This window comes from Acomys russatus, chromosome 23 (genome assembly GCF_903995435.1).
Source record: "Acomys russatus chromosome 23, mAcoRus1.1, whole genome shotgun sequence".
In the NCBI taxonomy this organism is placed as follows: domain Eukaryota; kingdom Metazoa; phylum Chordata; class Mammalia; order Rodentia; family Muridae; genus Acomys; species Acomys russatus.
Genome location: NC_067159.1, coordinates 57,918,259 through 57,933,625, shown reverse-complemented (window position 1 = coordinate 57,933,625; position 15,367 = coordinate 57,918,259). Strand labels below are relative to the sequence as shown.

General features: G+C 42.1%; 1 protein-coding gene across 2 annotated transcripts; it reads right to left on the bottom strand.

The window, feature by feature from the left end:
- Positions 1-3,768: 3,768 nt before the first annotated feature.
- Zranb2 (zinc finger RANBP2-type containing 2) lies at positions 3,769-15,326 on the bottom strand. 2 transcript variants are annotated; one of them, XM_051165493.1, is made up of 11 exons: positions 15,187-15,301; positions 13,660-13,712; positions 13,463-13,571; positions 12,652-12,734; positions 10,563-10,639; positions 10,031-10,165; positions 9,221-9,390; positions 7,776-7,862; positions 5,890-6,048; positions 4,886-4,960; positions 3,769-4,398 (listed from the first exon to the last, which is right to left on the bottom strand). In XM_051165493.1, the coding sequence occupies exons 1-10, from the start codon at positions 15,240-15,242 to the stop codon at positions 4,927-4,929; spliced, it is 963 nt and encodes a 320-aa protein (XP_051021450.1). In that variant the 5' UTR covers positions 15,243-15,301; the 3' UTR covers positions 3,769-4,398; positions 4,886-4,926. The 2 variants fall into 2 exon arrangements, with proteins under 2 accessions (XP_051021450.1, XP_051021449.1); XM_051165492.1 differs by lacking the exon at positions 4,886-4,960 and having other exon boundaries at positions 15,187-15,326.
- Positions 15,327-15,367: the final 41 nt, after the last annotated feature.

Below are 15,367 nucleotides of genomic sequence, written 5' to 3'. Positions count from 1 at the left end.
CAGTGAAAAAAGGATATTTAAGTCTTTGGTCAGAGCTAGTGGTGAATTCTTTTCTCTCTTTAATGGTCAGTTGGTACCCCACCTACACTTCTGATTTGTATTTCCATGGCGTACACCTGGCTGGCCTTGCACCACACCATCTAATCTTCCATCTACTTCCCTTTCCGTTGGAAGAGGGAGGCCTTTCCGTAGAAACATAGGCAACCTGTAAACGTGCTGTGATATAAATCCATCTAAGCAGCAAAATAAGTAACAAGTGTGGGCAAATGAAGACAAGACCAAATGGAAAAACAAGTCTTTCCTAGTCAGAATTCGAGAGTGGATTTTGTATTTCCCATTCCTTTACTGGTGGTAGTCCACTTATTAGGATATTAAGAATCAAACTGCCCTAACTAAAAGCTGAGGCTAAGGTCGAGTTCCAGACCCTTGCCAAGCCATAGGCACTTTCTAACATGCAGACCTGGCCTCTAGGCTCTCCTAGCACCCCTAGTCCTTACCAGCTACAGGACATACTCCACCCCCCACCCCGTCCTGCATTCCCCAGGCCAGGGGCTCTTCACTACGGAATCCCAGTGGGGTAGGTGATAGCTATGTGGGGTGGCTTTAATAAAAATGGCCCCCGCAGACTTACAGGAGTGGCATGATTGGGGCTATAGCCTTGTTAGAGTCAGCGGGCTGGATGTTGCAGTTTTGATGCTTAAGAGAGGAACACTGTCTCTCTTCCTGCTGCCTGTTGATCCAGATGTAAAGTCTTGGTTTCTTTTCCAGCACCCGGTCTGTGTGCTGCCACGCTCCCATCAGAGGGAGCCTCTGAACCTGTAAGTCAGTCCCAATTAAATGGTTTTCTTTGCCCTAGTCCTGGTCTCTTCACATCGATAACAACTGTGTGACCTGGGCAGAATCCTTCAAGGCTGCCAAGTTATCAAAGACAAGAGTGACAAACTATGACACTGGGGATTAAGAAGGCATTATAATTAGTGTATCTAGACTAGATTCAGGGACAAATGAAAAGCCAGAATTTCATGGTAGCCAGGGGAGTGAAGTCCTGGTTAATTTTTCTTGTCACCTTGATACACTGAGTCACCTGGTAAGAAGAGATCATCTCAACTGAACAACTGCCCAGATCTGTACTGACTACTGCAATGTCTGTGAAAGCCTGTCTTAATGGCTGAGGTGAGAGGGCCCAGGCGGTACTATCTCTAGACAGGTAGGCCTGACCTGTATAAGAAAGCTAGCGGAGCATGGGACCAGTTGGCAAGACAGTTAGCAAGTGGTAATCTCCATGACTCCGGCTGTGTTTCCCTGGCTTTGAGTTATTAACGCTGCAAGCATGAGCAAGCAGTGCTGCCTTCAGGTTCCTGACCTCCCTCCTTCACTGAAGAAACATGGCCTGGAAGTATAAGATGGAGTATAGTCCTTATCCTTTAAGTTGTTTTTGTTCAGATTGTTTTACCACAGCAAAAGAAATCAGTAGAGACTAGAACAGGGAGTCATCTTCTTCAGTGTTTAGTGGCTGGTAGGCTGCCCATGCTCATGCAGGCAGCACTGACTGGACTCTGGGTTAAAAAGAGGATATGAAGGTGGGAATGGCTCATGTCAGCAGGGTCCCAACGGCCTCGTGGGTGGGTATGACTAAGACCCTTACATATATGTATGAACACTGTCGGAAAAAAGCAAACAACAAAAAACAAAGACAAAACATAAACACTATACCAGCATTATTCCTTAGTTTTAAGAAACTCATGGATCCACAATGTTAACAAATACTGGAAATAAGGAGCCAGTTTAAGTATATATAACCTTTGCAACTTTTATATAAACAGCTATCCCAAAAGTGCCCACCCACAGCTTCTTCATCAAGTTACTATGCTAAAAAATATTTTAACAATTGCTTTACCAAAGAAGTTCATCTGTTTTGCTTTGGTTTTTGTTGTTGTTGTTGCTTTTTTTTTTTTTTTTTTAAAATAAGACCTAATACCAAAATCTGTCATTATAGACTTGGCTCCTCTGATTCCCGCAAACAAGCTTTTCATTGCATTGTGCTTTAACCTTCCACGACCGTGTGGTCTGCCTGGTGAGCTGATTCAGTGGGTTAAAGTGCTGGCCACCCAACAATGTGAGACTGATGACCTGGAGCCGCCACGCAGGTGGAGCGAATGGACCCCACAAAGGTGCTCCCTGACCTCCACTTCCATACATGGCATGTGTATCCCACCCCACATATCACATACACCAACAACAAATAAAACCAACTCAACAAAAAGTGTTCTCTATTTTCCCAAAATAATACAACTTCCAGGTTAAGAAAGCCATGACGGCATTCTTACCTTAGAAAAAACAAAACAAAACAACAACAAAACAAACAAACAACAGCAACAAAACCCAAAAGCAGGCCACAGAGCCCTTCTTAGGCCCTACCAGGGGGCCTGAGCACCAGGCAGCAAAGGGACACAGAATGGCAGCAAATGCCCAATCATCTTTCCAGCTGCCTTGTACTGACAGTTGTTCTGGATGCCAGTGGAATCATAAGGAACTTAAAGACCATTGTGACTATCCTAACTGACCCTAGGGAGTGAGGTATGGGATGTCCGGGCAGCCAGCACACACATGACAAGCTCAAGCACTCCAAGTTGTCACCTTGTTTGTTATGTCTGAAAGTGAGCACAACAAAGTGAACAGTAAAAAAAAAAAATATTATGAGTTTAGAACATTCGATCAGAGCTTAAAACTTTCTAGTTTACTTCTAATAAACAACACTTGATGCTTGACTCACAGATTTTATTTACATTTGTCTACAGCTCAATTAAACCAAATCAAATCATAATCATCTAAACTGTTTGTAAACTCCTATTAACTAAATTTATAATCTTGTATTTGCCTAGTACAGCCCAAGTTTTAAATACAGAAAGCACAAGAACAAACCAAGGCTAACACGTTGGATCTAGAAGAGCTGGGCAACTCAGAAAGTCGACTTTTGAGAAGTCTGAGGCACAATTACAAGAGAGTAAGAGTTCATGTGCAACCTACAGTAAATGTAGCAAGGAAAATAAGACAAAAGCAAAACATAGGAAAGCTTGTAAAAATATTACCAAAATATTTCTACGTACGGTATTTTGTTTTCATCTTTAGTTCAGTTGAGGAGAAAAACACTCACTTTAAAATAAAAACATTTTGTTTGATCTGTCTACTAGACATCTTAGAATGCTTTACTTATTTAAACTGCAGAAGACAAATACTAAAGGAGAGGAGAAACAGGAAAAATAACTCCCTAACAAGGAGCCCAGCACAACTGTCGGTCCCTTAGATACTTACCTTGCTTTGCTGCGGAAGAGACTGTTAAGAGAAACCTTTGAATTTCTAAACCAGAGAACAAAATGGATCTCAAGTGACCAGATTTTAATTTGAGAAATAAAACTCTGAAAGCATTTTAAGCCATATGTTTTTTCAGGTGAGGAGAAAATGATTTTGCTTAAATCATGCAGATATAAGAATTCTTGTTACTTCAATATCTACAGCGTTGAAAATCAGACATCTCAAGGCAAATGTTCACTTAAATTCATGTCTCTGACAGCCTGTCACTGAGAATAGGTTTCAAAAGCTTTCTTCCATTTGCTCATTAACTATGATTTGTCCTTTTTAAAACCTTTGTCAATCAAGTACAATATTTGGTAACTAGATTTAAAGGATACCCACATTTCTTAAGACTTGTCTCTCAGACATCTGGAGTGAGATGCGGATGACCTTTCCCTCCCCCCGCGATGCTCCTGTGTTAGCCGTGGTGTGAGGCTGACAGGAGAGACACGGAGTCTAAGGCACCTTCAGCACAGAGAAACTACAGTTCCCAGGTGTCAGCTGTGCGGCTTTGTAGTTAACTTCTGGTAAGAACCTACTGGCACAGGTAATCAACACGACCGGGTTGAGTGCTCCTCCCACAGGAACAAGAATTGGTTCCTCCAACTAGTTTAACTAGCCTTGCCATGTGCCTGAAGTCCAGGCAAGGCCAGGCAACCCCGTCTCTGTCAATAAGACATTTAGGAATGAAAAGGACAAGGATTTAACTTAGGAAACAAAGTACTCTGTTATAGCTATGATGGTTTTGAACGAAGCAGATGGTTGTAAATAATGAACAGAGCATTCATCTGGGGGAACAGTATGGCTTAAAATGCAATGTACTTTCAATTTCACAAACAGTTGTATTCTTTTGAAAAGCAATAAAGGCATGCACCTCTACTAGCAGATGTAGCACTTCTGACCAAATGAGACATCAATGTCCTAAAAAATATGCTTCATGCACTGTACTCAATGTGTTTTTTAAAGATGTAAATTTTAATACATCATTTCTTTTTTGAACTTGAACGGGAACCAGAATGGGTTGATCCGGAAGACGACCTGTGGTGCCTGTAAGACATAAGAGGGCAGCATGGTCTGTAAACAGCACTAAATGAAGCCTCTGTTCCTAAGACTGCAAACACCAAAAACAGCAGAGCAAACACTAGGGACCTTGATGCTTACAGGAGTATAAAACCTAAGGTAGCTTACACATACTTTTGGATGTGAGCCTGGAATTGGTGTGATTTTAACTCAACACTCTCTACAATTTAAGAATATACACTCATTTCAAATATAGCCACCTCTCAATTATTCAAGGTAAATGAGGGAAACGCCCATAATCATATACATGTACAAAGAAGGTGTGTAATAAAATCAATGTCAGCTGTCCCACAGAGAGCACACCAGGTCTCTATGTAACACAGCAAGGCTTCTGAGTGCATGAGAAAGTACATTCAACGCAATGTAGTTTTGGAAGTCTAGATCACATAAGGTGACTGTACAGTTAGTTAAAGTGCTAGAGTCATGCAGCCAATATGAGTAAGTCAGTATCAACCTGGGCAAAGTGGAGGTGTTCCGTAGGGGTTGGCCCTGGGCTCAGGGTTGTTTAATGTTTTCACCAATCACCTGGCTTATGGAATAAAGAACATGTGCATTAAGTTTAGATGACAACAAACTAGGGGGTTATATGTGGCTAAGATAAGAATTTGCAGAAGTGGTTACGAAGTCAACAGTGAATTTCCCTCAGGACAGAGTAACTTTCTTATACACAGTGCATAGGCAGAAGATTGGGCATCATCTAACCTGAGAGAGTAGGAATAGCAGTCTACCCTCTGAACCTAGCTGTCACCAGACTCTAACTGTTACTCTTCTTTCACAAGCTGAGAGAATATGGAAAATTTGCCAAGGTTACAAATGAAGCCACAAATCATTAATTATGACATTGAGAACCAAGAACAATTAGTGAAACCAAATAATCAAGTCTGTTGCAGAAGATGCACTCTAGACACAAGGACCCAGAGAAGGTCCTCCTCAAAAGAGAGAAGTGGTCTGGAGTGTAAGATAAGAAAGTGCTGACTACAAACTTAATTTCCATGTAAAGGAAATTTCAAAGTAAGTCACTTACTAAGCAAACGCACGTGCACGTATTTACAGATCCCAACAATTCTGCAAGTTATTCCTAATCAGGTAACCTAGGATCCCTACCATTTCTAATATTTAATTAAAAAAAAACAAAAAACAAAAAACAAACACAGGTAAATTATTTCAACATACAGCTTTTGGGTTTCAATCTTTAAAAACACCAAAATAACCGAGAGTTGGCTATAATAATATACATGGAAATAAAATTCAAACAATAAAATGATCAGAGAATAGTCTGTCCTGTTAATATTTTCTAAAGCTAATAAGCAAGCTAAAGAAAGTAATCTGAATTTTGACATTTAAAGATAAAAAATATAATTAAAAGAACAAAGGAGAAAGAAATCTAACCCTCGCCTAGAGAGTCCACCTACAAAATACACATAAGAGCACCCATTCTTATTCTACAGAAACCCAAACCTTTCGGGTGACCGTGATCTCGTTCGTCTTTTTTTGCGAACAGCGGGTGAAGAAGGTCTAGAGCGACTCCTCTTCCTGTCTCTCTCAGGAGATGATGAAGAACTCGAGTAAGATCTTTTTCGTGGGGAGGAAGAGCCCCTGTGGGACCTGGAGCTGGATCTTCATTGATTGAGAGACAAAGCAGACGTTTCATTAAAGGCAGAAGTGAAGACTGTTCAGTTCCCCAAAGCAAACAGGATTGTGACTATGAGGATTTTATAAGAGGGAATACTTACTGCTTACTCAGCAGAAGGCTTCTGGGTCAACCATGAACATGTTCTATTTACGCATAAGCATTTTAATTTCATGTTTAAGAAAACTCTATTTACCCCATGGCAATTAAAAAGAAGCTTACTGAATTAAGACAGAATATTTTTATAACTGCTTATAGCTTTCCAATTTAAAGTATATAAATAGTGAAATCAAGAGGTAACTTCAATTCTGTGACTTTATAGTCAGAAAATAGGTCCTTCCGTTTGTGGGGTAAATCCATGTTATTTATGTAAAGCTTGTTGAGGACAATGAACTTAACTTCTTACAGGTAAGGTACTACAGAGAGCTGAAGGACATGGCCCATAAAAAGGACACTACACTGCGAAGTAGTTAAGGAAAATGCCAACTTTAAAACTTAACTTGTGCTTAGACGTGTGCTATGAAGTAGTAATATTCATGTTTTAGGTGGAAGTAAATGTGCAATTTAAAATGCAAATTGATCTTCATCTACATTTTTGGTTGAAGTAAGTTAGCTCAAACTTCCCAAAAAATTCACCTTTGGGCTTAAAATAAAATGAGAAAGCCCAAAAGGAGACTTCTTTGCAAAGTTGTAAGCAATTACAATGTTTGGGAAGGATATGAAGGCTGCTCGGTGAACCTCAGCCCTCCAGTTCCCAAAGGGCCCACACCAAGACGCCAGGGTTTGAAGTGAGCACCAACACGTTAATACACAGAAGAAAGCACCTTTGCGCTACTGTGCACTGGCTCAGTGAGTGTACCATCACTCTTCTCCTCAGTGGGACTCAACGGTAGCTGCCCTCAAACGCTAGAATGGGCTCAAGTAAATGAACCTTTCTCCAGAGCGCTGTTAGGAAACATCAATGTGAATTCCCACAAGTGGGATTCTAGAGGCTTTCGTATTAATGCTGCGCGCCTGCAGTAGACAACAATACAGTGACTTCACATAAAGGCAGCATATCTTGATGAAGTACAGAAGATTTTTTCAAGAAAGTAAAAACTAGCGTTTCAAATGCTTCTTTACCATTTTCCTTTGCTATTTGACTAAACACAAGTGAAATGTTCATGGCATTGCTTATATCAAACCCTAGCTAACATCCTACTTGGCTTACTTTTAAGAGGGATGTTTGTTACACAGATAACTTTAAAGTCAAGGAGATTGACTAGACACACACAGCACTCATTAGAAGCTGAGATAAAACTGGCAAAGCTGCTTCTGTAAACATCTACTTATAAAACAAAATGTTTTGAAGCTGTACAATAGGCTGGCTGGTCTTCTGCAGTAACTTTTCATTTGTGTCAAGTTTAAGTTAACAACTGCAAACGTAACATCAATACAGTGGCTATGCGATGGCGTAACTTGGCTTCACCTTCCTACAGTACACACATCTCAGCTATGGCCGCGCAGCCGCCCCGTCTTTAGCCACGGTAGCGTCTTGGTGCACTGTGCCATGGGAACATTGTGTGGTGAGATAAGCTGAGGCAAGTGCGTTAGCTCCCTAGTACTAGCATACAGCTGACAAACAGAAGCCGAGTCATGAGGGAAAGCGGCAGGGCCTCCTGCAGCCTGTAAGGATGTTCCTCTCTGCTTTACAGAGAGGTGCTACCTCATTCACCTTGATTTCGAACCACGGGATCTGGAATGTTCTCTGGAACCGGAGTGAGACCTTGACTGCGAGCTGGAAGAGCTTCTTGAACGGGACCTGGAACAACATGGAAGCATTTTTTCCCCTAGGACCACATTTTTTAGCTTTGTGATATGAACACTGAAAGAAAGACAATTATTAAGAGTGCACTTTTCCCATAAAAAGGTGTCCATGCAAGAGTCGCATTTTCCAAGCAATAATACTCAAACAAAGCTTCTTACTATAGGCTTAAACTAGGTTTAAAAAAACTCAGTGACCACTTTCCAAGCCCGATTAAATTACCAAAAGGCCTCTAGGTTGTAAGAAAAGAGCACCACCAGGTCATTACGTGGTGCTACAGCTTACGTTTCAATTCTCCATAGTGCTCTTACCATTTTCACTTGAAAAACTATTTCCAATGTCTAGTGGGCAGAAAACCCTGACTGCCACACTCCTTTTGATGTCCACTCTTCACTTGCTTCTCTCTAAACACAAAGCCTAGTGCTCTCCATTAGTTTCACTACTGTGTGCCGAGGGAAACACAACACTTATGCTCTGAAAACCACAAACGACATCTCTGACACCATTTTCACTTTGTCCTCACAAAGAGAGACTGTCACATTTTTATCTCAGAATTGCATATTTTTTGTAGGGGAGGAACAGAAACTCGGTCTCGAGTAGGGCTCCTTACATGCTGGACAAGGCTCTATCACTGGGGTAGATTTCCCCAGTCATCAGAACTACTCTAAAAATGGCTGGCAACACATTTATTCTAAATATGACTAAAAATAATTGGCCATTAGTTCTGATCTGTACAAAGTATTGTTGCTTTTTTGTTTTGTTTTGTTTGAGACACGGTTTCTCTGTGTAACAGCCCTGGCTGTCTTCAAACTCACAGAGATCTGCCTACCTCTATTTCCTGAGGGCTGGGATTAAAGGTGTGCACCACCACATCCGGCTTGTGTTGCTACTTTTAGTCATGTTATCAAATTCATGTTTACAACAACTAAATATGCCAGACTCTATAGAAGCGTAAGCATCCAAGGCTGGATTTGTTTCTTTATTCAGAAGACTAATCACAAAATAATCAAAAGTTGTGCAAATATCATTAATAACCAGAAAAATGTTAAGAGCTAACCCTCTAACATACTGAAATAATCTTCATTTTACTTGACAACATCTGAAAACACAGTGACTTAGATGTACATCTCTTACACAGTGCTTTTTGTATTTAAGTTACTCTAGACAAAGCTAAGAGGGTGACACAGAACAAGCAACTTCTATGCAGAGTACAAAGATAAAGTCTAGCTAAGGAGACTTGATTGAAATAGTTGAAACAAAAAGCTTATTTAAATTAAATAGTAAAATAAAGTTTGTAAGTAAAAAGTTAGATACTGACATTTTGACTGGCGTTACCCTTGGCCTGCACCCTTTACCTGGACCTGGACCTTGAACTGGAGGGGGAGGATGAGCGTGATGAAGACCTGGAGTGAGTCGACCGGGACTTTGAGCGACTCCGTCGGGTGGTTTTCTTTTTGTTACTATCTTCTTCTTCACTTGCATCAAGATTATATTTTGAGAGATCAGCATCATCTTCATCCTCGTCCTAATAAAATTTTTTTCTATTTAGGCATTTACATATTAATAATGCCTACCAAAAGGATGAATATTTATCGTACACGAACATTTTCAGGTAAGTCTGTCACTAAACATTTCAGTGCAGGCTTATTTTCCACTTGGGAGTTCACCCTCTATCTGACAGAAGAGGCTGGAGAACCACGCATGGCCAGACACGGTCAGGAAGCAAACCCCCTGGTTCTCACAACATGCTCCAAACAGACTGTCAGCAAGTTTCAGCTCTGTCCGGAGTCCGTGGTCCACTACCACCAGCCTTAGTTTAGAATACTGTTTTCTCTGTATTACAATAAACCACTTGCTTGGTTGTGTGCACCTTAGCACACTGAAGATCAGGCACCTAGCTCTTCTATGAGCTTGGCTTAGAGGATTGAAAATAAATAATTCCGAGGTTAAATACATGTCATTTGTTTTTTAAAACACTTGCATTCCAAGACTTCTAAGATCAGACTTCAAAGTGCCTCGTGTCTGGACTGTAAACTCACACCGAGGTGACAGCTGTCCTCCTCACTCCCCTGCTGTGGTGGGAGCAGGAGAGTGAGGTGTCAAAAGCATCTTGTGCTCCAGAAAAGTTCCAGTAAGATTAGGGAAGAACGGGCAGGGGACATCACCTCATCCAGCTTGTATTTAGACAGATCTTCATCCTCATCCTCTTCTTCTCCCTCTGACTCTTTATCTTCAACTTCCTTTAATATGGACGCAGGACCAACTGCCTTCCCCCTGTATTTTTTCTTTTTACGTCCGAACTAGAGAAAAAAATTTCAAAAGATTTCCATAGGTTAAAAACACATGGTAATTATTTTATTTTCAAAAACTATTCATTTCCATCTAGAAAGGCAGATGTGGGAATTTGAGCCTGTAATCCCTGCACTTGCAGGTGGAGATGGAGGATCCCCATTGGTCAGCTAGTCCAGCCAATGGTTGATGAGTTATAGGTTCAATGGAGCAAAGGAGACACTATCTCCTAAAACAAGAAGACAACAGTTTCAATCTACGGTCTCTACAGGCACACAAACATGGGCACATGCACTCCCTCTACTGTATGCTTCCCATACACACACTCAAGAGTTTTTCTGAACTCTAGGTATTTATTAAATTTCTCTAACTTAACATTTAGTCTGCAACTACCCACTGAGAGCTTACCTCATCATACTCCCCATCAGATTCTTCTCTTTCTATATATTCAACATTTTCTCTTTCGTTAAAACCACCTCCATATCCTTTAAAAAGAGGGTATAGATTGCTGTAACAACTCAAATAACAAAATGATTGTGCTCACATTTTTCCCAGCTAACAGAAAATGAAAACTTTATTAATGGTGGTTATTTATGTAACTAATAATTACTAGTCTTTTACAAGTAAAACTGATAGCGAATAAGTCAGATCTATTTTAGTTGTAAAGCCACAGCAGTACTTAGAGATCTTTATAACTTAAATTTTTTTCCTTGATAGGTCCTTTATGAAATACATGTGCAGAACATCTTTATCTTCTGCTATGACAAAGTTTTAAAAGGAGTTTTCTCTCCCTTGTAATTCTTCTAGCTCTTGGCTTATAAGAACCAGGGGTTAAATTTATATTTATCAGATAGTACATACACTGAAGGTAGGGTTAAGATGAACAGAGGGCTAGGGCGCATGGAACCAAGGAGCAATCTTCCTGAGGGCAGCATTAAGCACAAGTCACAGAGCTCTTCAAGAAGTGAGGTCGCAGGAGAGGATCACAGACTCAGTTAGGATGGAATGGGTTCAACAATTACATGACACTGTAAGACAAGTAGCTATGGAGGTAAAACAAAGAAATCTGATCTGGAGACACAAGTTTGGGTATTATAGTGTATCTCTCGTTACTTTAAAACTTTGGTTTTAGAAGGAAATACACAGCGATCTAAGAGAGGCCCAAGGAAGGCCTCTGAAGAGTCCACATACCCAGTGGAGATGGAATACAGACTAAACAGGGAGAAGCCCAGAGCGCTGACAGGAAGGAGGAAATAACAGGCAGCACTTGCAGGAGGCAAACCTGCTTGTGGGAGTTATAGGTGGAATCCAAGCCATGACAAAGAACACCTAGGATGTTAGGTAATAAGGCTCTCACACATCAAGAATTAAAAATAAACACATGTAGACAGAGACAGATAGACAGATGGACTGATCAATCAAGTGGAGAAAGAACAGCCTGCAAGGACTAGATCCAAGAGCTCTATCTGCCACTAGGCCTCTGGTTGATCTCCAGAAACCAAACAGGGACAGTGGTGTGCACTTAGGGAAAAAAGGCAAATGAGGAAAGTCGTTTTACCTACTCAAGAGCCTCGCATGCTGCATGTTTGTGACACAATCAATGGTTGGGTTAACTGCTGGCAGTGGGAAAACTGTTTTCTGCCACAGGTTCACCGCTGACATACAGAAACAACAGATCCATTGTATCAGGCTTCCCCTAGGTCGGTAACCTACCCAGCCATGGACTGTGTTTGCCCTGTTCATGGTACCATGTTTGAGTCTGTCTTCCTTAAAGAGCTTTAAATCTAATCAGAACATAGTAATTTCCATAACACAGTGTTTTTGAAGTTTCACTAATAATTCTAAAATGTGGCTAAGGTTAAGAATATCTTTTAAGCTTAACAGGATGCCTTTAAAAGTATCCTTTACCCACAGTCGTGGCAGTGCACATGTGCACTCCTAGCAATCAGGGAGGCAGAAGCAGGCGGATCTCCGTGAGTGTGAGGCCAGCCTGGTCTACAAAGCAAGTCCAGGACAGCCAGGCTACACTGAGAGCCCGTGTCAGGGGGAAGAGGGTGAGTATCCTTTACCTTTCTGTCATACTTGGTGCACGCTGCTGCAGTACCCTTACCAACAACCACCCACCCACTCAGGTGGGCAGAAAGGCCCTATCAAAGCACCCTAGAACCCCAAATGCTAGTGAAGGGCTGCCCAACACTATTTCATACAATGAAATTATAAAGAAAAAAAATTGAGTGTTAAGGGGGAAAACCCCTGTAAATAACATAAGATGTGCTGGGACATGCTTATCACAGCAGCACACAGGAGGATGAGGCAGAAGTGGAGAGGTGAAAGCCATCCTTCGCTATACACTGAGTTTGAGGCCATGTATGGCTTACATAAACAGAACATTCACACACACACAAACTGAAGGAGAAAATACAGGTTTCCTTCTTTCCTGTGCTCTCTTGAGAAGGCAGCATAATAACGGAGGCATTAGAGTGCAGCTGTGTCTTACCTGTTCTTTCTTCTAATTTAGCATACTTTGGAGTATTGCACATGTTACACTCTGATCTTCTGGCCCAATTCACATTACTGCAACTACAATTGTAAAAAACATCAATTCAGAAGGCCCCAAACATTGAAAAAAATATTAATTGAAAATTTTTGGTGAAAAATTAGTATGAAGTAATGTTCATTAATGAATAATCTAAATTTAAAAAAATATACTGTTCTTAGTGTCCTCTAAGAAATCCTTTGACCTATGTTTATTGGTAGACAATTTTACCTTACAGACTCAAGGTCTATCTACAGGTGTCCACAGTTTTATACAAGACACTTTTCTGATGCAGTGTTATTTCATATACGTATGATTTATTTACACAGCACAAAATGTGAAGACTGGGAAAAATTAATACAAAATAAACTAAACTTGAAAAGCAACAATATTAAGGAATCTAACATGAAACAATTTATTATAGAAAGCAACTTATGCTTTCCAAGGTACTTTCATATTATAAGAGACAAACAAACAAAAACCCCAAGTAAAAACTACGCAATTACTTAGTAGCAAGAAGTAGACCACAGAGCTTTCAATGCTGCCCATCTCTGGTTATCAGCTCATACACTCTACCACAGCAACAGCTGGGAACACCCCGGAAAGATACAACTTAAAATTTCCCTTTCAACATTCTTACAGTAAGATCAACAAATGTTTGGCTTAAAAGGACACAGTATCTTGTCACATAATTAGAAAAAGTTCAACATCTTAATGTGTGGTAAGTGCCAATATTTTGCTACAGTAACAGACAGCAGTCTGAAGCACATACGTTTTGCACTGCCAGTCATTTGCACTAAATAGGCCCCGGCTCTTCTCTGCCAGTGTCTTTCCTATTTCTGTTCCCCCGGCTTTCATCATCTTGGCCTCAGTTGTCTTCTCTGAAAACAGACAAAAAAATGCAGTCTAAATCCTGGGAAGAAACGAGCTGCTTATACAGTAGTAAGAGACCCGTCCATGCGCACTCACCCCGACCACATCTGTTACAGCTGGTTCTCCTAGCGAAGTTTACATTTCCACACCTGAAAATAAAAACAAGAAACACTTAAAATAGTAATTTCTAGATGTCTAAGATGAAACAAGAGCTGAGTGAAAAGCTCAACCTTGTACTCACAACTATGGTTGTGACCACGTCAGGACCCAAACCTTGCTATCTTCAGATTAGCATGTCTCAAAGTTGCATTAAATTCCCTTGTTCCAAGGCGTCATCAGAATCTTCTTCAACAATTAGACAATATACCAGATGTTTTGTTTTAATTAGAAACACAGTATCCAAGCTGGCCGTGGTGGCACACACCTTTAATCCCATCACTCAGGAGGGAGAGGCAGGCAGGTAACTGTGAGTTTCAGGACAACCACGGCTACACTTGGAAGCTGTCTAAAATACCCAAAAGCCAGTAACAGCCGCCCCCTCCCCAAAATCCTGTGGATGGACCTGCCAGGAAAGAACAAGTACAGAAGGATTCAGGGGATTCACTAATGTTCCCTTCGACTGGTGATAACAAGGGTTAAATTAAAAAACCGAAAACCAGCTACCACAGGACTAAAAAAAAATGAGATAAACAAGTAAACAGAAGTTTAACACTACACTGAATAACTCCATCCAACCTAAAAGGTTGCTTTTGTCTGTTAGAAAAAAAAAAAAAAAAGACATGACCCAAGTAACACTGAAAATATATTCTGAAAAACAGTCTCCTTGATTTATGTATTCAGTAGAAATAACACTTTGTTTCTGCCTCGTTTAGGTAGGTGACCACGATCGAAGAGTCCTTTCGAAGTATCTGAGTGTATTTTCGCTAAGAACAGACAACGCATTTTTCTGCGAGCCACATGGAAGGCAGAGGCTGGTGTCTTTCTAAATCTCTGAAGGGTTGCAAAGTGTCAGTTCCCTTCAGTGACAGCCCAAGAGGGCCTGGGTTCTGCTCCGTGCCTACGCCTGATCACACCGACCACTCAGGATGAGTGACATCGCTTCCCCTGCCCTCCACACACTACGCTACCTAGGTGTTAACTCTATTTCCTAGCAAAGGAATTTCAAGTTTATACTCTGCAGCGGTTAGAGCTGGCAACCAACCGGGGCTTCCTCCGGCGCTGGCTCTCTAAGAACACGAGCTGGTGCACCACAGGGTTGGTTTTTTTGCTTTGTTTTCCTTTTAAATAGGGACACCTATTCGGTGCGATCCCCGGGGCCATCAGCCGAGCACACCGGCTTCACGGGCCACGTATGCGCTCGGGCTCCCTGGCGGGTAGAAAAGCCAAGTCACCGGGGAGGGCCAGCAGGCTCCCGAAAGCACGGCGGCCGCGGGAAGGCTCGGAGCGCACAGCGACGGGGCCGAGAGCCGAGCTCCGCGCGGGGTCACGTGCGGGCCGCCCGCGACCGCTCAGGGCCCGCAGCGGCCGCCCCGCCGTCCCCACAAAGGCCGCGGCCCCGCCGCCGCCCTCACGGGAGCCGCCCCGCCGCCCCCGGACCCCACGCCGCCCCGCCGCCGAGCTCACTTCTTGTCAGGGCAGATCCAGTCCCCGTCACTGACTCGGAAATTCTTGGTCGACATCTTGGACTCCGGGAGCACGGCCGCCCGCAGCGACGTCCCCACCGGAGCCGCGGGGCCTCGCGCCGGGCTGCCCGCGCGCCGCCGGACCCGCCCTCCGCTGTGGGAGCGGTGGGGGGGGTAAAGAG